Below are 20,513 nucleotides of genomic sequence, written 5' to 3' on the forward strand. Positions count from 1 at the left end.
GCCTCCCAGATTCAAGCGATTCTCCTGCCTCAGCCTCCCGAGTAGCTGGGACTACAGGTGTAGGCCACCATGCCCAGCTAATTTTTGTATTTTTAGTAGAGACAGGATTTCACCATTTTGGTCAGGATGGTCTCAATCTCTTGACCTTGTGATTTGCCCGCCGCGGCCTCCCAAAGTGCTGGGATTACAGGCGTGAGCCACTACGCCCGGCCGATATGTGTTAATATTAAGAACCATCCAGTTGGTTAAACCGTAAGAGTCCAGGACAGCAATGGGGAACTCCAGGACTACCCACAAGGGCAGACAGGTGTCAGATGGCCAAGTCCTAGAGCTGGAAATCCGCACATGTGGGCAAATAACTGTTCTCCAGTATGCTGTCAATTTGTGACATTTGGATACTTCTCTTCTTAGTGATTTGAAATACCTCCCTGGAGAATAAGAACCCTGGCCAAGGAGATGGGGAAAAGGAGCAGCAAAATGAGTTGCTCCATGATGAACTCAAGAGAATCTGGCCCTGGACCAGTGGACAGTAACCATTCATCCTCCCAGGAGGGCACTAAGAGGAAGAGCAGGTGATCTTTATTGAGCATGAATGGGACAGGGGCTGCTCTCAGCATTAACTCATTTAATCTTGACAACAATCTATGAGGTAGATTCTAGTATTTTGCCCATTTTTCAGAGAGGAAAATGGAAGCCCTAGGAATTTGAATCACACGCAATTTGAATTGCTCAAGGTCACAATGCCAGTTAAGTGTCAGAGCCAATATTTGAACCTGGGTCATCTGGCACCTGAGACTGTGCTTTTGACCATTACACACACTGCCCTCCTAGGATGCTTACCTGCCTATAATGATTCTAACTCAGTTCTTTCTTTAGACATATTTGAGGCATAAGTGCTGCCTCCTGTAGGGGTTAAGTGTGAGACCCTAATTGTGCCAAACTGTTCTCACTTTATATGTAAATACTTCTCATCTGGAAACTTCCTATATAACCCTCCAGAACCTTCTCTCCCACTAGTTCCTTTGCATTCAGAGAGAAAAATAAAAAACAAGTTTTCCCTCCTGTTGCTGCTGCTTTTTTTTTTTCTAAGTTCTAAAACCACCAGCATCTCCAATTCCATTGAGAGTCTACTGTTATCCTAATAGGGCTGACATGACACGTTTCTGGTTTCTTCCTGAAACAACACCTATCTTTGCTTAGCTAGTGCTTACAAAGCTAACCCCCCGATTAGTATTTTTTACTTGAAACTTTTATTGTGATAATCATAGATTCACCTACAGTTGTAAGAAGCACTACAAAGAAACTCCCTATACCCTTTCTCCATTTTCCCTTAGCAGTAACATCTTGTAAGTTGATAGTACAACATATTGGCTATGATATCAACACTGATACAATCTACAGATCTTATTCAGGTTTCCCTAGCTTCACTTCTACTCAGTATGTATGTGTGTGGTGTTTAGTTATATACAATTTTATCATGTGTAAGTTCCTCTATCCTCATCTCCCTCCTGTCTCACCTCCTCTTTAACCCCCGACAACTGCTATCCTGTTCTCTATTTCTAAAATTGTGTCATTTCAGAAATATTATACAAATGGAATCACATAGCATGAAATCCTTTGGAAGGGGCTTTTTACACTCAGCATAATTCCCTTGCAATGCATCCAAGTTGTTGCATGCACCAATAGTTCATCCTTTTTCATTGTGCTGTAGTATTCCATGGTATGGATGTACTACGGTTTGTTTACCCATTCATCTGTTGAAAGATATCTGCACTGTCTCCAGTTTTTGGTTATTATAAATAAAATTGATAGGAACAGTCAGGTATAGCTTTTATTTCTCTAAGATAATGGCTCAAGAGTGCAATTCCTGGATCATAAGAGAAATAATTCAATTTCTTGTCATCAGCCGTGGTGTTGGCTTTATTATTTTTTTTTGTAGATGCTTTTAACTGAGATCAGGAAATTTCTATTTCTAACTTGTGAGGAAATTATTATTTTTTAAATATCTGTGAATTATAGTACACCCTTGCCTAATGGTAATGCTTTGCAGAACCTGTTTGGGAGTCTCTCTAATGAACTCAGATCTACAGGTATGATCATCAGATAAACCGTTTAGTTTTACAAAGAATAAAATTATTTTTCATAGTCACATTCCCAAGTCAGGATCATTACAGTATTTATGAAATGTGTCTCCCTTGCTTTTTCAGACAAGCATCTCTAGAACGTCTTTAAATTCTCACACAGCACCTATCACAGTGGTTATGCTCAATTGGCAGCAAGACCTAACATATATATATGGTGTTTTACAACTCATTTGACCTTCATGGAGACTCTGGGAAATAGGTATAATTAGCTCTGCTTCCAGGAGCTGAGGCTTGGGGAAGTTAAGTGACTTGTTGAGCCCACTCAGCTCTTACAGGGAAAGAGCCAGTGTTACTTAACCCCAAATCCCATATTGGTTCCAATCCAACAGAGCTGGTGGTAACGGTGAAAACCTGGACTAGCTGATCTCTGAAGATCTCTTTCAAGTCTGAAGACTGAGGAGGCTGGCTCAGAGTTAGCTTACTACAAGTGGCCGTTTCTTTGTTCACTACAATACCCGTTTCTCCTGCCTGCTGCCCCGAGAGTCTCCCACTACTGCTGCTGCTACTCCCACTACCAGGAGCTGTTTGGCTTTATCTAGGGGGTTAAATCTCCTTTGATTTCATTCACATTAATTTCTGGCCTTCCACTTTTCCAATATAGTATGTGCTTGCACTAGATTCAAACAAACACTGTCAAGTGTGTCTTTTCTTTGTTTTAGCAACACTCTGAAGATCTCTCCTTTTCACCATAATCAACCTGCTCCCCTGAATCCCTCTGATTCTTCACATATGCCCCAGCTTTGGGATCACTACCAGAGCTGCTGCTTCCCACTCATCATCATTACGCAATTTCAGGTAGGCACTCTTAGTGAACTTAGTCAATAAGGATTCACTCATCATGGCCTGTGCCCAGGGCTTCACAAGGAAAATTGAAAGCATTCAAGAGATATATCTTGAAAATTAAAGCATTCAAGGAGTTTATATTCTTTTTAATTACCCTCTGTTGGCAAAAATAGCTGTCAAAGCGGCAGGCAAAACAGCTAAGCTGGAAGGCCAGTATAAAATCCTATAGGCACAGTGGCTCACACCTGTAATACCAGCACTTTGGGAGGCTGAGGCCAGCAGATCATGAGGTCAGGAGATAGAGACCATCCTGGCTAACACAGTGAAACCCCATCTCTACTAAAAATACAAAAAATTAGCCTGGCGTGGTGGTGAGCGCCTGTACTCCCAGCTACTCAAGAGGCTGAGGCAGGAGAATTGCTTGAACCTGGGAGGCAGAGGTTGCAGTGAGCCAAGATCGCGCCACTGCACTCCAGCCTGGGTGACAGAGTGAGACTCCGTTTCAAAAAATAAAATAAAATGAAATAAAAAAATCCTACAAGCTGAAAGCTTATGTTGACAGTCCTTTAAGGCATATTGGAATCTGCCCAAGGGAGTTGTAATGCCAAAGCTTCAGGTCAGCTCAGCCCTTTGGCACCAATCTGGGTGCTACAGCAGAACATTTCTGTTATCCCACCCATGGCCCCTTACTCTCACTCTTGCCTTTGGTGTGGTAGACAAAGAGGGAGAAGGTGGTAGTGGAAAGATGGTAGCAGAACTTTGGAGGGGTCAGATTGGCCATTTGGAATATGAGGATGAGTATATTCCCAGAAATACTCAGAAGAAACTCATCGCCCAATATTATCTTTTTCTTCTCAGTTCTGGCCAAGTACACACGTCACGTCGATTGGCAGAAACTCTAAGCCAGGATAAGGGAACATCTTAGAAGCCAAAGCTCTATCTTGTTCTCTTTTTGGACATTAAGGAATGTCTCCCCCGTTCCGAACCCCTCTCCTGCCCCAGTGATATCTCCCATGTTCCTACTGCCTCTCCCACCATCCTTCCCTCCTGCCATCAGATGTGTTTGGGGATCAGATAATTAATAGGCACGTGTATAGCAGAAAGAACAGTTCTGTGGCAGCACTGTGTTGTAATCACAGAATGCTGGAAATAACTAAGTATCCGTCAGTAGATTAAATAAATAACGGGACATTGGTGCAATGGAACATTACACAGCCATTAGAATCATGCTGTAGAAAAATGACACCGAAAAATATTTTCAATGGAAAACACTGGTGGAAAAAAATGAAGGTTGCTAAAGTTTGTGCAGTATTAACCTGCATGTTGTGAAAAATAAATGTGTGTGTGTGTGTGTGTGTGTGTGTGTGAAGATTTTTTTTTCTTTTAAAAGTTCTGCTCCTTCTGTATGGGTGCAGAATTTGTAACAGCTAAAGCAGAGTTTCTCTACGGGAAGAAATTATCTTTTTGGAGGAGACTGGCTCCATCAACTGCTTCAGGTGGGGAAGGTGAGGCTTAGAGGTCAGTAGTAGGCACACAGGTAGATGAAAAGATGCCCAAGCTGCTTTGCATATGAAATGAAGGGAATCCGAGAGTGGGAAACCTAAGAAGCTAAGAGGAGCTGGAGGGGAGACAGAGTCCAAGCAGCATGGCGGGGAGCTGGAACCTGCCAAAAAAAGGGTGAGTGGTCCGTTTGAAATTCCTGGTAGTCTGATGGCCAAATGAGTTTTAAGAGGAAGAATTTCTAATATCAGTTTTTGAGATGTAAACTCCTTCTGTATCCCATAACCTTCAGTAAAGTCTAGTGAAATCATACATCTGGGTGTAGAGGTGCGGTGGAATGTGAAAAAGAAGTAGCAGCAGCAGGAACTTGAGTGGTCCCTTGGTTGTCACGCAAACAGTGAGCAGCATCCTGTGGGAGTGGAGGTGAGAAAAGACAGGAGGTACCTGCAGTGGCCCCAGCCCACATGAGAACAACCCCTTCTTTCCTAAATACATCAGGAAAGGTAGACCTCAAGGAAATTGGATGATGTTTTACATATAAATGATTATATATCCACAGGGAAGAAAGATGGCAAGGAAATAAACAAAAACAGGTAAGAGTTGTCATCTTGGGTGGTAAATGACAGTTTTATCTTCTTCTTTGTAATTTTTTTCTTTTTCTTTTTCTTTTCTGAGATGGAGTCTCACTGTGTTGCCCAGGCGAGGCTGCAGTGCAGTGGCGCGATCTCAGCTCACTACAACCTCCACCTCCCGGGTTCAGGCGAGTTTCCTGCCTCAGCCTCCCAAGTAGCTAGGACTACAGGTGTGTGCCACTATACCCAGCTAATTTTTGCATTTTAGCAGAGATGGGGTTTCACCATGTTGACCAGGCTGTTCTCAAACACCCAACTTCAAGGGATCTGCCGCCTTAGCCTCCCCAAGTGCTGGGATTGTAGGCATGAACCACCTAGCCTGGGATTCTTCTGTGTAATTTCTGATATTTTCAATGTTAAAAAGTTTAGCGTAAAGCTGCCTCCTCACATATTCTAAGTTCGGCCTAAAGATGTCTTTCTACATAGTGAACCATGGTGAACTGAAAACTAGCTGGGTATGTAAACAGTCTGCAACCTACTCTTACGCCAGTCAACTGAGTTTTAGCCAATCGAAGGCAACCAACTGTTCAAACTGAGTTCAAATAAGGCAAATGCAGAGCTGTTAACAATCAGCTGTTTCTGTACCTTGCTTCCATTTTTTTGTACAGTGGCTCTCCTTTCTCTGTTTCGTAAATCGTCTTCCACCATGTAGCTGCACTGAAGTCTCTCTGAGCCTATTTGGGCTTGGGAGGCTGCCCGATTCACGAGTCATTCTTTGCTCAATTAAACTTTGCTAAATTTAATTTGTCTAAGGTTTTTCTTTTAATATCGATAACTTCTGCAATTATGATGCTTTACTTGTGTAATTAGAAACTTTTTTTTGTTTTTTTGGAGGTGAAGTCTTGCTCTGTCACTCAAGCTGGAGTGCAGGGATGCGATCTTGGCTCACTGCAACCTCTACCTCCCGGGTTCAAGTGATTCTTCTGCCTCAGCCTCCCAAGTAGCTGGGACTACAGACTTGTACCATCACACCTGGCTAATTTTTGTATTTTTAGTAGAGACAGGGTTTTACCATGTTGGCCAGGTTGGTCTCAAACTCCTGACCTCAAGCGATCTACCCGCCTTGGCCTCCCAAAATGCTGGGATTACAGGTGGGAGCCACCATGCCCAGGCTAGAAGCTATTTTTAAAAAGTCACCTCTGACCATTATCCCTTCAGAGAGAGCTGGGGGATAAGGGGGAGAAGAACTTGGGAGGAGAGGTGTGAAAAGGGATTCAGAAGGGTTTCCTAGGCAGAAAGCACTGCCTGTTCATGGGGCACTGTCCTGGTAAGGCTTAGGGTCATGAGGGGACCCTGGGTATTTTGGTGCAGGAGAGCCTGTGAGCAGACCCAAGGGTCATACCTGCTAGTGTTCTCATTCCCAAAATGCCTAATTAAGCCAAGGACTTTCTTCCTCCTACCCCAATAAGGAAGCTCAGTAAGCTGGCATCTGCCTGATGCACAAGAGGGTGGGCGGGGCAGGACTGAGGCTGCCAGCCCCATAGCCTCTCTCTCGGATGTCTCCTTCTCCCACGAGCCTCTGCCATCCTCTGTTTCTCTTCCCACCAGAAAGCTTTCTTGCTTGTTAAGCTCCCCTGGGGACTCAAATGATCGCAGCATGTATCTTCTCTTCCCGGCAGGCAAATCCTTATTTTCTGCTGTTAGACTCTCAACTGGTCTGACTTGTGAGAGTGCCTGAAGTTCTTTCCCTGCTGTTTCATTTCAAAGACAAGGTCAGGGGGAATCCTGGGGCAAAGTGTGAAAAGTGGCAGAGAACAGGCACTGTCTCACTGAGCCTTATTCACTTATAGAATCTCAGGCTGGAGATGATGTGTGCCTAGAACCCACAGTTTCTCAGTGTTTCTTAGACTGACCCAAATCCTGAGAAGCTGGAAGGCGGACAGACCCCTGACCCAAGGGCTCTTGGTCAGGTGGGAGTTCTGCAGTCTTTCAGGTAACTGATGAGTTGCTTGTTCACTCAGCCTCCCTAGACCAGGAATGCACCAGGCATGGTGATAGGAAATGTCCACACCAAAGGCTGTTGGCTTACACCTTCTCACCTCCCCTGTCTTGCAGACACTTTGGGAGATGAAACTCTTCCCCCGACCCTTGTTTTGTCCTCACCTTTTTGTTCACTTGCTTCCCATGTTCCCCCATAGCCTTCTTTGCTGCATTCTTTTCCCCTTCCTTTCCCTATATTTTCCTCTGTCTTCATACATACTAGAGTAGGAGTTAGATTCAAATATCAGCTAACATCTATTAAGCATCTTTTATGAACCAGGCACGGTGCTAGGCATGTGTGCAAGTATCATTAAATTTAATCACCATAACAATCCTGTGTGGTACAATACTATTACTCCCATGCTGTCATGGAAACAGAAGCCACAGTGGTTGGTTGCTGTCCAAGGTTAATGGAGGAATAAGTAGGGAAGCTAGGATTCAGATGCAGATTTCACTAAGACCAGTTTCCATTATGCCACACTGCCCCTCAGGTTTTCTGAGGTCTAGGTTGCTACCTGTCTTTTCCTCTGTGTTCTATCTTCCTTGCCATCCTCATGGGCACAAGTGGGATACCCCCTTCTCTGTATAGGCATCAGATTCCACTCAAGTTTCCAATGGCCCTGTGGTCTCCACACCCTGGCGGTACAGATCCATTAGAGAAAGGAGTGCAGTTCTGACTGGACATAAGCGACAGGCCTAGAATCACATCCTCAGATGCTCAGATCCAGTCCAGAATCCCCAGGGCTTTCCAGCCTACAGCCATGGGTGGCCACTCTCTGAGATGCCATAACTTAGCCAGCAACAGTTCTCTCAAACTCTTGCCAGTCTGTTTATCAAGAGCTTTTGTTTTGTTTTGTTTTCACTGCTGCCAGTACTTCCTGGCCTAATATAGCCAGCATTGCCAGGTTTCTGATGCTGAATGGCTGCTTGATTCGTTCGATTTGGGGATAATCTAGGGAGATACAGCAGCAATGAGTACTATTTGGTGCCATCAACTTAGATTCCAGGGCCCAGATAATGTTTTATATAGGCTTCAATTCCTACCCATATTTTTCTCAGAAATCCAGTGTTTGACTGCATCATCCAAGGAGGCTTCGATGTCCCTTTGGTTTACCCCCAGATATTCAAGGGTTGCCTTGGAAATCTCAGTTGAGATCTTTTAATACTTATTTGTCAGCACATACCAGTGAGCTGGAATAAAAGAGAGCTTGTCTCTTGTTTCCTTCCCCAAATGTGACAGAAAAATCAAGGCAGGGAGGGGGTTGCTAGAAGCTCTTTGAAATCCTGCATAGTTCAATGCTTCTGAAAGAAAGCTTGGTGGGAAGCTGATCTAACCCCCAGTGTTTACAGACGGGGAAACTGAGGCTCAACTTGCTCAAAGTCACAGAACAAATTAGTAGCAGAGCCTGGACTAAAACCCTGGCCCCTACTCCATGTTTTTTAAAAAAAAAACAGAAAGTGTTTAGATTTGGGCTGTGAAGAGCCATAGCAAGTGTCCAGTAAAGATCCAATGAATGAGTGAGCTTCCTTCTGGGTGCTTCAGCTGCTCTGGCTGAGCCTCCAACACGTGGGATTTCTATACTCAGGAGCTAATAAGAACCTTAGATGCTGAGCACCTATGGTAATCCTTCTGTCATGCCTTTCTCGACACCAGAGACATATTACTTATGTTCAGGACTAGCCTTCAAATTTCTACTTTGATTTCTGAAGACCTCTTAACTGGAATTCACACACTCTCAAGCAAGGGAGGAAGGAAAGAGGAGAGACACGGGTGGGGCTTCTGCAGTCTCTATGTTCATTAAAAATTATTACTCATGGGGCTTCTCACTCCCCACTGTCCATACAAATTCAGGTCATCTTCCTGGTGACATGGGAGGACCTAGGGAAACGATGACCTGGTTTCAGAACAGAGGACACTCTCCCTTTAACCACCCACGATGGTCATAGAATGGGAGTCCTAATCACACAAGGCATAGTCACAGCAAAAGGATGTCTAACCACCAGAAGAAAAGACTAGAAGATGGGCAAGAGAGTTACCCTCAAAATGTCAAGGTTTGTCCTTGCTACAGAGGTTATATATATTCTATGCTGCTTCAAAGAGTAGAATACTGGTGGATTAAAATAAATTTCAGTGAGGCGAGCTTTAGTATCTAAGGAAGAAACCCCTAAAGATGGAGGTGGTAGGGTGAATGGCTAAGACTGCAGGCTTTGGAATTACAGACACGGTGGATGAGACATCCAGTTTGCCACATAACACTATGTGGCCATGGGCAAGTAACGTAACTGTTGCAAGGTTGACTTTTCTGTCTCACAGAGTTGTACAGATCAAATGAAAGTAGATATATGTAAGTTCATGTAAGGCGGGGACCTTGTCCTTCATGTCAACTGCTGTATACCCAGCCCCCATGCCTGGGGTCTGGTGTTGTATAGTAAGTGCTCAATAAGCATTAATGGAATGATTGAATTTATTGGATCCTTAACGTGAGACAGATGCTAGGACAAACGCTTTCATTCATTTTAAACACAATTGTGGGACATCTATGATGTACTGGGCTTAACATGGTAATCCTTTCTGTCGCTACCAATACCATTATTATTATAGTTGTTTTGGTGGTGATGGTTGTCAAAAAGTTTGCTTCAGGTGGTGGTGAATATCCCTATCATTGGAAATGCCTAGCTCCTGTGCGATGACAAGCTGGTAGTATTGGCAAGGGAATCCGTGTACCTATGTAGGATTTGGGGTCAAATCCAAATCCGAAATAAAAATTCTGATTTTACAGAAATCTTGAGCTTGCTAGTACCACTTCATACTTTTGATGGGGATATAGCATTGTATGTGTATGTAAGATAATGAGCTTTACAGTGCTAATGAATAATTCCAAGGTCATATAAATGCCACAAGGAAGGCTAAAGTCCTTTAATCTCTATAGCATTATCTTTGGCTTCTTTATGTCTGGAACCATTGTCCGAGCCAGATCTTAGAGTTGCTGCTCCATGCCTGGGGCTGGGCCACACTAATCATCTGGGTGAAATGGAAAATTTTGTTCCAAATATGGACATCTGCCATCCCAAAGGGGCTTAGGAAATCTCTAGTTGGTTGATGGAAACATTCAGTTATCACCCTAGCTGTTTGGCGTAGGCACAGTCTGGTGGTGAAAGACAACAGCTGTAAGGAGAGGACTTCCTTATAGTGAATCTGGAGGTCACCTACAACACAGCTTTTGGCTGCTCCACATCTTGGCCTTCCTGTCTGGTCTGCAGCTGAGTCTCCCTGCCTTGGAGGGGGCACTCCCATGTATTTTGGCTTTAGGGACTCTGATTTCAAGATGGCCTAAAGAATTCCTGGCTAAAAGCCACCTGACTGATTTCCCTTGGAGGTGGACTACAGAGCTTCCAAATCCACTTTAGGAACTCAGCCCAAAGTCTAAATTCGGAATGTTCTTCCCAGTACCTTCCTTGAAAGCATTCTGCAAGTTTCAATTCTCACTTTCTTCCTTGGAAAACGGTATTACAAGTCCCATTTACATGACCCTTAAGATTTATTGGTCAAGGTGCTACCTAAGGAACAGCCTCAGGTCAACAACAGCTTAGCCAGTCAAGCTCTCCCATCTGGATGGCAAGATCTTGGCTGAGCATCTTAGCATGAGGCCTATATTCTTTCCCCTTCCTTGGACCAGTCCTTACCCTAGCAATTCATCCTCTGACTATAAGGTTACTGCTTGTCTCTAGTCCCTGACCTCATTTTCACCACTGAGTTTTTCATTTGTAATTCATCCATCTTTACACCAACTTCTGTTGAATACCCTTTGTTCTTAGTCTCTGCCTCAGAGTCTGTATCCAATTTTGTTCACCTCAGATGTATCCAGCCAGCCATTTTCTGGTGTCCCATTGAGGGCTGGCTTTAAGGATAGGCAACTTGTGCCGTTGCATAGAGCCCCACACTCAGAAGGGTCCTGTATTTCATTTAATACTCTGCTATTGCCTTCTTGAAATTATTTTTTATTTTATTTTATTTTGAGACAGAGTCTTACTCTGTCGCCCAGGTTGGAGTGTAGTGGGGCAATCTCGGCTCACTGAAACCTCCACTCCCAGGTTTAAGCGATTCTCCTGCCTCAGCCTCCAAAGTAGCTGGGATTACAGATGCCACCACCACAACTGGCTACTTTTTGTATTTTTAGTAGAGACAGGGTTTCACCCTGTTGGCTAGGCTGGCTGACCTCAAGTGATCCACCCGCCTCGGTCTCCCAAAGTGTTGGGATTACAGATATGAGTCACTGTGCCCAGCCACCTTCTTGAAATTCTTAATCACTGTATCTTTAAACTTGCGTTTTGTAAGTGAAGTCTGATGGGACAACACAGCATGAGCAGGGACAGAGGAGATGGGCACAAGATCACTCTTTGCTGCTCCATTTGCATATAGCATTCACAATATTCCATGAGCAAAGAATTCGAGGAGCCTCATTATGTGTGAGAGTTGATCAAGACTTAATTATGCCCATAACTAAGTGAACAAGCTGACAGTCCCAAAGGGCCATGCTTTCCATTCAAATTAGAAATGGCTTCAAATGTAGGAAAAAAAAAAACGTTCTCAGAAACACAGATAATCTAGGAACCCTATCATATCCTTTCCTACCTATGTTGCTTCCTCCTATTAGCCAACCAACCACTTATGCTCAAAAGTATGACACAGAAGGAAAGGGTCGGGTAATATACAGCCCCTTTTCCTTTCCTAGCTCATCTGAAAGCCTGGTAGAAAGTGTGTATATGAAGTATGCATATAAAGTACACATATAAAAAAGTGAAATAAAAATAGTTCAGTTTGTTTGGTGCAGCATTTCCACTGTTCTAGTAAGAATAAATACATATGCATGTACGAGCTACAGAAGCATAAATTGTATAATTTTTATAATCCCTCATATAAGTAAAGTGCTTTTATAAGTTCATTTAAAACTGGCATCACACAATATAAAGAACAGTAAAATCAGGCCAGGCATCGTGGCTTACGCCTGTAATCTCAGCACTTTGGGAGGCTGTGGTGGGCGGACCATGAAGTCAGGAGTTTGGGACCAGCCTGGCCAAAGACCAGCCTGGCCAGTATGGTAAAACTCTGTCTCTACTAAAAATACAAAAATTAGCCGGGTATGGTGGCACGTGCCTGTAATCCCAGCTACTCGAGAGGCTGAGGCAGGAGAATTGCTTGAACCCGGGAATCAGAGGTTGCAGTGAACTGAAGATTGTGCCATTGCACTTCAGCCTGGGTGACAGAGTGAGATGCCAGCTCAAGAAAAAAAAAAAAGAATAGTAAAATCTATGCTAACAACTACATTTAAAAATTTTATTTGTAATGACATTAAATAGCAAATACAAAACATGCTGAGAGAGAGAATGAAAAAAAGAAGAAAGCTTTATCTTTTAGGATCTTTAACGACACTTCCTCCCTGCCTTTTGAACAGAGTCCTACGTTTCATTTCGCGCTGGGCCCAGCAAACTATGTGGCTGGCTCTGATCCCATGGCTTTAAGACATGTCCACAAGCACCGAAAAGCTTGTTTCAAAGCAGCAGCATCCCAGGCCTTTTCCCAATGTGACTTCCCTCTAGGCATTGCCACATCCCTATCCTGAGGCTTCAACTGGGATCAGTGGATATTAGCTACCCTTTTGGTAAGATAAACAAAAATCTCCTAAACATAGCTGTAAGTAGATGGGAAAATGGAGGTAAACTGAAATGGCAGTCGTTTATCCAAGGTCACAACGTATCCCAGGGACAGAGGCACAAGCTCCTAGTCTTCAGGTCCAATGCCTTGGTTTGTTGATTTCCATCTCTGCTGCTGGCATTTGAGCCTTGAACATCATTTGAAGATACCAACAAAGTCATTGTGTGTTTTATCCCTTTGATCACACTTCAGCTAGGGCCCCCACAGCCCCACAGGAACAGATATAGGGCAAAAGTCTCTGCCCTTCAAAGGGTTCAGCATAGAACATTCCAAGGCCCCAGGGGAGTCCTGTGTCTTGTTCAATGTCAAGAAGAGTCCACCAACAGACCAATACATGCTTCTTTGTAGCCTCTGTAAAAATCAGATCCCTATGTCTCCCCAGGAAGGTCAGGGTATCTTTTCTAATCATTATATCAGAATCACTGGAAATTCTGAAGAAACAGAATGCTCCCTACCTCTTTCTTTGAATTTCTTGGAAAATAAGATATGCAAAAATCACATCCAGGGGCCCTGTACAACTGGCCAGATCCCTTCCAACCAAAAGGAAATCCCAGCCAGAAGAGACCACAACCTGGAGCACTTTGCAAATTGCCTGCACACCCTTCACATGTCCCTTCAAGTCATCCAAATAGATTTTTAGATGGACATCTCTTAGCACATTCTAACTGCCCCCTTGCTATTCTTTTGGAGGCTTCCATGTGGAATACAAGCATTCACTGAGCCTAGATTTATTCCAGAAGGCTCTTAGCCACCTCTTGTTTAGAGCAGCGATGCCCTTAGCAACACAGCCTTATACTCCCTGGACTTCTGGGTTAGTAGTCCAAGTTCCTCCTAAACCCCAGTCTTCTCTCTCTATGCACAGCTTTGTGTAGAAGGAGGACAGACAGATCCTTGATTAAATATATTCAGACTGCCCCAGACCTGGAGCTTGATGGGCTACGCAGCTGGTGCTGCAGCCCTGGTGGAAGGGTCAGCTGCCATTCTTCCAAAATAAATCTCCAGTTGCTGGTCTCCTTCCTTTCAGCAGGCACACAGGGGAAAAGATATCTCATGGGCCATGCTGCACTGTTCTGGCTCTAACACCACCAGTGATCATCTTTCCTTCCTTTCTAGACAATGAGGACTATAAATACACATGCAAAATTTTTCTGTTGCCATTTAAAATAATCTTCATGAAACTATTTTTATGAAATGTAAAAATGCTTCTGATATAAGTAAATGGGATTAAAGCAGGATACCTGATCGTAGACACAGGAAGACCTCAGCTTCATAAACTCTTTACATTTATTCACAGAAAAAAATACAGGAAGGAAATACACCACAATGGGTTTCTAACTGGATTAAAGGTAACTGTGTATTTTCTTCTTTAAGTGTTTTAGTATTTCACAAAAGAAAATACATATTATATGCATTGATTATTTTGTAATCTAACAAGAAAGGATACTTTCCTATTAGCTGGGACTTCTGAAATAGTCATCACTGATTTTATACCTAGCCCTGAAGGAAACAAACACAAGGCTTTTACTTCTTCTCAAAGTGACTTTTAAGTGGAACAATCCTCCTAGCTGAATTTTCTAGACAGGATACAGATTTTAGCTTTGACAAAACTGCTTTGCTTGTAATCTGTTTTTTTTTCTTGGGTGAAGCTTGACATTTGCAAATAGCCCCATTAGAACCTTGAATCAAAGTGCCCTACTCTATTTTTTTCTCCTGGTTACCAGGCCTGAGAACTCCCAAAGGAATTTCCAAAGTACAAGGCTTTGAAGCCCACCTGAAACTGGGCTCAAGGGAGACAGAGGCCCAATGGATGCTGACTTTGTGCATCAAAGTATGATGACAGGAACATTGCCTTTGAAGAAGAATGGCTCCGGAGCCTTGAGCATTTTCTCTGCAAAACTGATGATCATATTTCTTTTATATAGATTATAAAGATTTAAAGAGACAATGTATGGAGGATGCCTAACAGCGTACACAATTAATTATTAATATAAGTGTGGTGGGCACTGGAGAAAGCAGCAGAGGGGAACATCTGCTATTGCTACTTTCCATTCTCTCACTTGAAGTTTTCCAGTGTGTGAGGTGAGGATGGCAGTGGCAGAGCTGTCTAGATTTCGGCCCCACCCTAACTGGGCTGGCCCTGACTAAGGACACATCTTTGATTTCACCATGGAAATGTAACCATGTCTAGGGTGGAGGGCAGGCAGTGCTAGCCACTGGCTGGCAGCCCTAGAATGTCCATGGATAATACTGACTAAATATAAGACTCCATTACCACTCCAAAATCACCGTATTAGCAATCCACAGTGCCTCTTCCTCCACTCCTGGCTGCTCTGCCCTTTATTCATGGGGCAGCAGCCAGTATGCCAAAGACTTATGGGAACTAAAGGACTCAAGCTGTATCTTATAATGGATTGAAAGGGTCCATTTTTGCTGTACAACAATTTTATCTGCCGCTGTTACTGCTAGTATTGCTATTAGCACCACCATTCCTCCAACTGCTGCCACTACTCTATTAATCCTTTAAGTTTGTAAACTACTTTTTACAAAGTGCCTCTGTAACCTGGGTTTTTCCTGATCAAAGATGAAACTGGGCATGGCATTATGAGAAGACAGAGGTAGGCTAATACTAGGAACTTCAGAGGGAACAGAGAGATCTGCATTTAAGAATAGAGCAGAATTGCCAGTATTTATTTTCACTCCCCACTGCCTGGGCCTCAGACACATTCACCATCCCTTGCCACACCCAGTCACACTCCCACCCCTACCCTGCTCTAACTGTCCATAGACAGTTTCCGCAACCTCACACATTAGGAACTAGGAGGAACTGCCCTTTATTTGATCGGAGAAGGTTGGCCACGCCAAAATCTCACCAAATGGGGCAAGAGAAGAGGAGAGAATGCTTTTCAAATTGCCTTTGCCAACCTCTCCCACCTTCTCACAGGAAGGCCTTGGCAAGAGCCAGACTCTTCCTTTTTTAGAGACTTTAAATTTTCCTGCGCCTAAATTAAAAATTTTAAAAATGCCTGATTTTGGCCCTTATCCTCAAAGTTGGATAAGGCATGTACTGGAATTCCTTACTGCTGGAATGTACACCTTTTTTGCCCAAGAGAAGGGCCCCCTTTTCCTTCACCCCTAGCAGCCAGCTGGCGTGGGGGCTGATGCTACACATAGCGGGAAAGGGGCAGGGAGGAGAGTGAGAACGCAGCCTAGTTCAAGCCCAGCCATGAAGCAGGTTTCGTTTGAGACTGTGGTCTTCACCTGGCAACCGGGAGCCCCAGCATAGCTCAGAGAGAAGAAAGTGGCATTCTGGAATCCATTTTGCTCAAGATGCTGAAGGCACGGTGTCTAACTCCCCTTTGCTACTGGGGCCAAAAAACTTGGTGAAGACCTTACCTACAGGGAGGTGGTTAGTTGGGGAAAAGGAGAGGACCAGTCCTTGGTGCCAGTGCTACCTGAGAGTGGACAGGTGCGTGGCTTCCCTTGGGATCATCCCGCAGGAAAAAGCTGGGCTAGTGGTGGGTGCGGGGGCCCACCCCGGGCGCTACTTCCGCATTTTGGACCCAGGTCCACTGGTGAGCAGTAGCAGTAGCAGCCATCGCCAGGCCAGCTGGGTCCCCTTCTATCTATCCAGTCATTTATAGGTGAGATTTACGATGTATGCAAGCGAAGGGACGAGAGATGACTATGGCCTTTGGAAGGTATAATCCTGAAAGTCACACTTTTTCCAAAGCGCCTCCCTCCCGGGCTCTCCTCCCCAGAGCAGCACAGTCACAGCAGGGGAATCTGCACCGCTGGCGCGCCGCAGTGGTCCGCGGAGGGACGGGGGACCAAGGGGCGGGAGGCGGAGGGCGGGGGACGCGAGGCGGCTCACCTGCCAGGCTGTTGTAACAGTCGATCTCGATGGCTTCCACCGTTTTGCTCTGCTCCTCCGAGAGGCGGCCGGGCTTGGGGCCCCCGGCAGGGGAGGCCGTGCGCGAGTCGCGCTCCCGTTCCCCGGGGGGCGGCAGCAGCCCCTTCAGCTCCAGCAACGCCCGGTGGTATTTGCCGATGGCTTCACGGAATTTCTTGTCTTTGTAGCACTGCGCCCCTTGGCTTTTGAACTCGTGCGCTCGCCGGATGAGCTCGGCCGGCTCGGCCGCCGCCCCGACCTGGCCCCGCGCCGGGGCTCCACCGCCGCCTCCCGGGACGCTCAGCGGCGGCGGTGGCCGCTGCCCCTCTCCGGCCGCAGGCGGGCTTGGGTTCCCCTTGGCCCCGGCCGCCGAACCCTTCCTCTCCATCCGGCCGCCGCCCGGGCGCCTGGCGCGCGCCGCGATCTGCCCGCCGCCGCCGCCGCCGCCGCGCCTTCCCGGGTTTAAAAGCCGCGGGCACCGGCCCCGCGCCTCGCAGGCTTGGTGGCGGCCGTGACACCCCGCGGCGGTCTGGCGCCCCGCACTCCCATTCTCCCCGCTGCTGCCAGAGGCTGCTCCCGCCGCCGCCGCCGCCGCCGCCGCCTGGGACGCCGGCCCCTCCCCCCACCTCCCCGCGCCGCTCCGCCCGCTCCCGCCCTCCTCGCTCCGCAACCTGCTGGCGGCGGGGCGTGTGCTCGTGGGCCGGGGGCTAGCGCTGCTGGGGGACCGCGGCTCTGAGTGGGGTGGCGGGGATGGTCGCTGACCCGGAAGAAGCTTGGCTCGCCCGAAGGAGGGGAGGATTAATGACAAAGACGGCCCCGCTCTTTCCCTTTCAATCCCGCTCTCCGAGGCGCGCGGAGTCCGAAAGGGAGGGGGTAGGTGTAGGGGGAAGGGGAGTGAGTGAGTGAGTGTGTGTGTGTGTGTGTGTGTGTGTGTGTGTGTACGGATGGGGGCGGCGGCGACGAAATGCGTGCAGAAATAGATTTCTTAAAAACTACAAGGAAAGGTGCGGCGGGGAATAAGGGGCGCAGGCGCAAGCCGGGGCTTCTAGTTCTTTGCAGTAAGATGTTAATATTTTTAAGGGGGCAGGGCCTCCTTTTTGTGGATCCAGGTTGTCGCTGAGGTGTGTCTCGGTGTGTGTGGCGGCCGGGGCGTCCAGAACGCGGCGTGCTGTACAGCGTGTGGGGCGCCGTATTCTGGGAGCCTGGGTGTGCGTACGCTGTGTGTGCGCAGCTGTGCAGAATGAATCACAGACATCAGAGATGGAGCACCTGTTACTGTGGGTCATCGGCTTGGCGTGCGTCCGGTCTAGTTTCCATTTACAGGACAGTTCTGTGCCCTTCCTCAGGAGGTCCCATTCTTTCGGTAAATTCTGAGTGTCAGCTGTTTACCGGGAATTTGCTAAGGCTAAGAGGCAGAGAGGCAAGCCATTCCCCTGCCCTCAAGAAACTCCCAGTCTACAGGCGAAGAGACGCCTCCCACCAGTGCAGTAGCTGGACCAGGTACAGATGGTGCCTGTCACTGCGGAGGAACAAAAAGTCCTGTGCAGCCCTGAGGAGGGGAGGGAGAGGTCGCTTTTTGAGTAGTGGTAGATTAGGAGGCTTTATGGAGAAGATAGCATTTGAGGACCTTGAAGGTTGGGTAGGATTTGGCCTGAGGAAATAGAAGAAAGTGGGATAGCCAGAGTTTGGATTTGATTTTGTGGGCAATGGAGAAGCTGAGATTTCAAACATCAGGACAATCTCAGGTGTGTTTAGGGCATAGAGGTTTGATATTATGTCCTAATGAGAAGTAGTGGGAAATGATGGGGTTGGATTATAGAGGCTTTTGCACGAAGAGTTTGGATTTGATTTTGTGGGCAATGGAGAAGCCTGACATTTTTTTAGTGCCCTCCCCTCTAAGATGTTAAGGAAAAAATATTCTAGACCACAGGTTGTCAGAGTGCTGTTCCCAGACCCGCAGTGTCAGCATCACCTGGGAAACAGTTAGAAATGCAAATCCCATGATCCTACTCCAGACCTACCAAATCAGAAACTCTGGGGGTGGGTCCCAGTTAACCAGTATATTGGTTCAGACATGCTCCTTTAAAACCTTGCCACTCAAAGTGTAGACCTGGGACCACTATCATCAGCATCACAGGAGAATCTGTCAGAAATGCAGAATCTGCAAAATCCCACACCTACTGATCCAGAAGCTGCATTTTAACGAGCATACCAGGTGATTTGTTTACCGATTAAAGTGTGAGAAACACTGCTCTAGAGATTTTGGAAAATACAGTAAGGTATAAAGAATCCCCCAATCTACACCCAGTTGTAGTCTTTGTTAATATTTTGATGGAATTCCTACCAGTTGTTTTCTAGGCATCTATATTTGTACAAGTGCTCTTTTAGCAAACATAAGTGGTATGGAACAATATACACAATTTGTTTACTGCTTTTTTTTTTTTTTTGAGTTAGGGTATTTCTCTGTTGCCCAGGCTGGAGTGCTGTGGCATGATAATTGCTTACTGCAGCCTCGAACTCCTGGGCTAAAGGGATCCTCTCATCTCTCACCTTAGTCTCCTGAGCGGTTGTGACTATAGGTGCACACCATCGTCCCTGGTTAATTATATTTTGTACAGACACTGTCTTGCGCTGTTCCCCAGGCTTGCTTCCCATGCTTTTTACTTTACATTGTATGTAATTAATTATTCTTTTAAAGCCTCATTTTTGATAGCTGTACATTATTCCATTGTAAGAAGCCGGGTGCAGTGGCTCATGCCTGTAATCTCAGCACTTTGGGAGGCAGATGTGGGTGGATCACCTGAGACCAGGAGTTCAAGACCAGCCTGGCCAACATGGTGAAACCCCATCTCTACTAAAAATACAAAAATTAGCCAGGCAAGGTAGTAGGTGCCTGTAATCTTGGCTACTTGGGAGGCTAAGCAGGAGAATCACTTGAACCTGGGAGACAGGTTGCAGTGAGCCGAGATCACGCCATTGCAGTCTAACCTGGACCACAGGGGGAGACTCCATCTCAAAAAAAAAAAAAATTCCATTGTAAGGTCTATTATAGTGTATTTAAGCATTCTTCTAGAGTCAGACAGATTTTGCTATTATAAACAATACTGAGATAAAAATAATAGATACCACCTACATATGTATTTACATTGTGCCAGGCATTGGGTTAAGCACTTTACATATAATAATCTATTGAAATCTCATAATAACTTAGTGAAATCAGTATTATTGTTATCCTCATTTTAGATACCAAGTCACAGAGACTTGCCTGAGATTATACTGCTAATGAGTAGTGGAGCTGGGACTTAAACCCAAGAAATCTGGCTCCAGAATCTATGCTCTTAACTGTCTTTATACTTAAATTTTTGTCCTATTCTTTCTTAAAAAAGTATTTCAAGTTTTAATAAAGTCTTGAAACACATTGTCAACTTGCTTTTCAGAAACGTTGTACTGAGTTGCGCTCCGATCAGCAATGTGCTAGTTTCACTGCCTCCTTGCCAACATCAAGGGTGAGCTCTTAAAAAATGTTTTTCTAATTTGATAAATTAAAAATGCTATAGAATTAACTGAGATATCTCTATAAAGGTGAACATTTTTCACATATACACTTGTCATTTATAGAGAACTGAGGGCTTTTAGTTGGACGTAATTTTAGCATGCTAAATTACATATTATATTTTATCTTTCTTTGCTTTCCTAAATGCTTTGACATCTTTCATCTCATTTGATCCTGACATTATCCCCAGAGAGGGTAGGTGATTCTCTGCTCACACAGTGTGCTTGCAGTGGTATCTTATTATTATTATTATTATTATTTTTTTGAGACAGAGTTTCGCTCTTGTTACCCAGGCTGGAATGCAATGGCACGATCTCGG

At 45.4% G+C, this 20,513-nt stretch overlaps 1 protein-coding gene and 1 long non-coding RNA gene across 2 annotated transcripts in view; one reads left to right on the forward strand and one right to left on the reverse strand.

The window, feature by feature from the left end:
* The window catches only part of TTC9 (tetratricopeptide repeat domain 9), a 29,989-nt gene extending 12,328 nt beyond the window's left edge, over positions 1-17,661 (reverse strand). Inside the window, exon 1 of the mRNA XM_017528765.2 lies at positions 16,624-17,661. Coding sequence (XP_017384254.1) covers positions 16,624-17,029 — 406 coding nt within the window. The 5' untranslated portion in view covers positions 17,030-17,661. The remainder of the gene's footprint in view (positions 1-16,623) is intronic.
* A 201-nt stretch (positions 17,662-17,862) lies between these two features.
* The window catches only part of LOC119471266, a 28,748-nt gene continuing 26,097 nt past the window's right edge, over positions 17,863-20,513 (forward strand). Inside the window, exon 1 of the long non-coding RNA XR_005200306.1 lies at positions 17,863-18,141. This is a non-coding gene — a long non-coding RNA (uncharacterized LOC119471266). The remainder of the gene's footprint in view (positions 18,142-20,513) is intronic.

Source organism: Cebus imitator, unplaced genomic scaffold, assembly GCF_001604975.1.
Source record: "Cebus imitator isolate Cc_AM_T3 unplaced genomic scaffold, Cebus_imitator-1.0 Scaffold54, whole genome shotgun sequence".
Taxonomy (NCBI): domain Eukaryota; kingdom Metazoa; phylum Chordata; class Mammalia; order Primates; family Cebidae; genus Cebus; species Cebus imitator.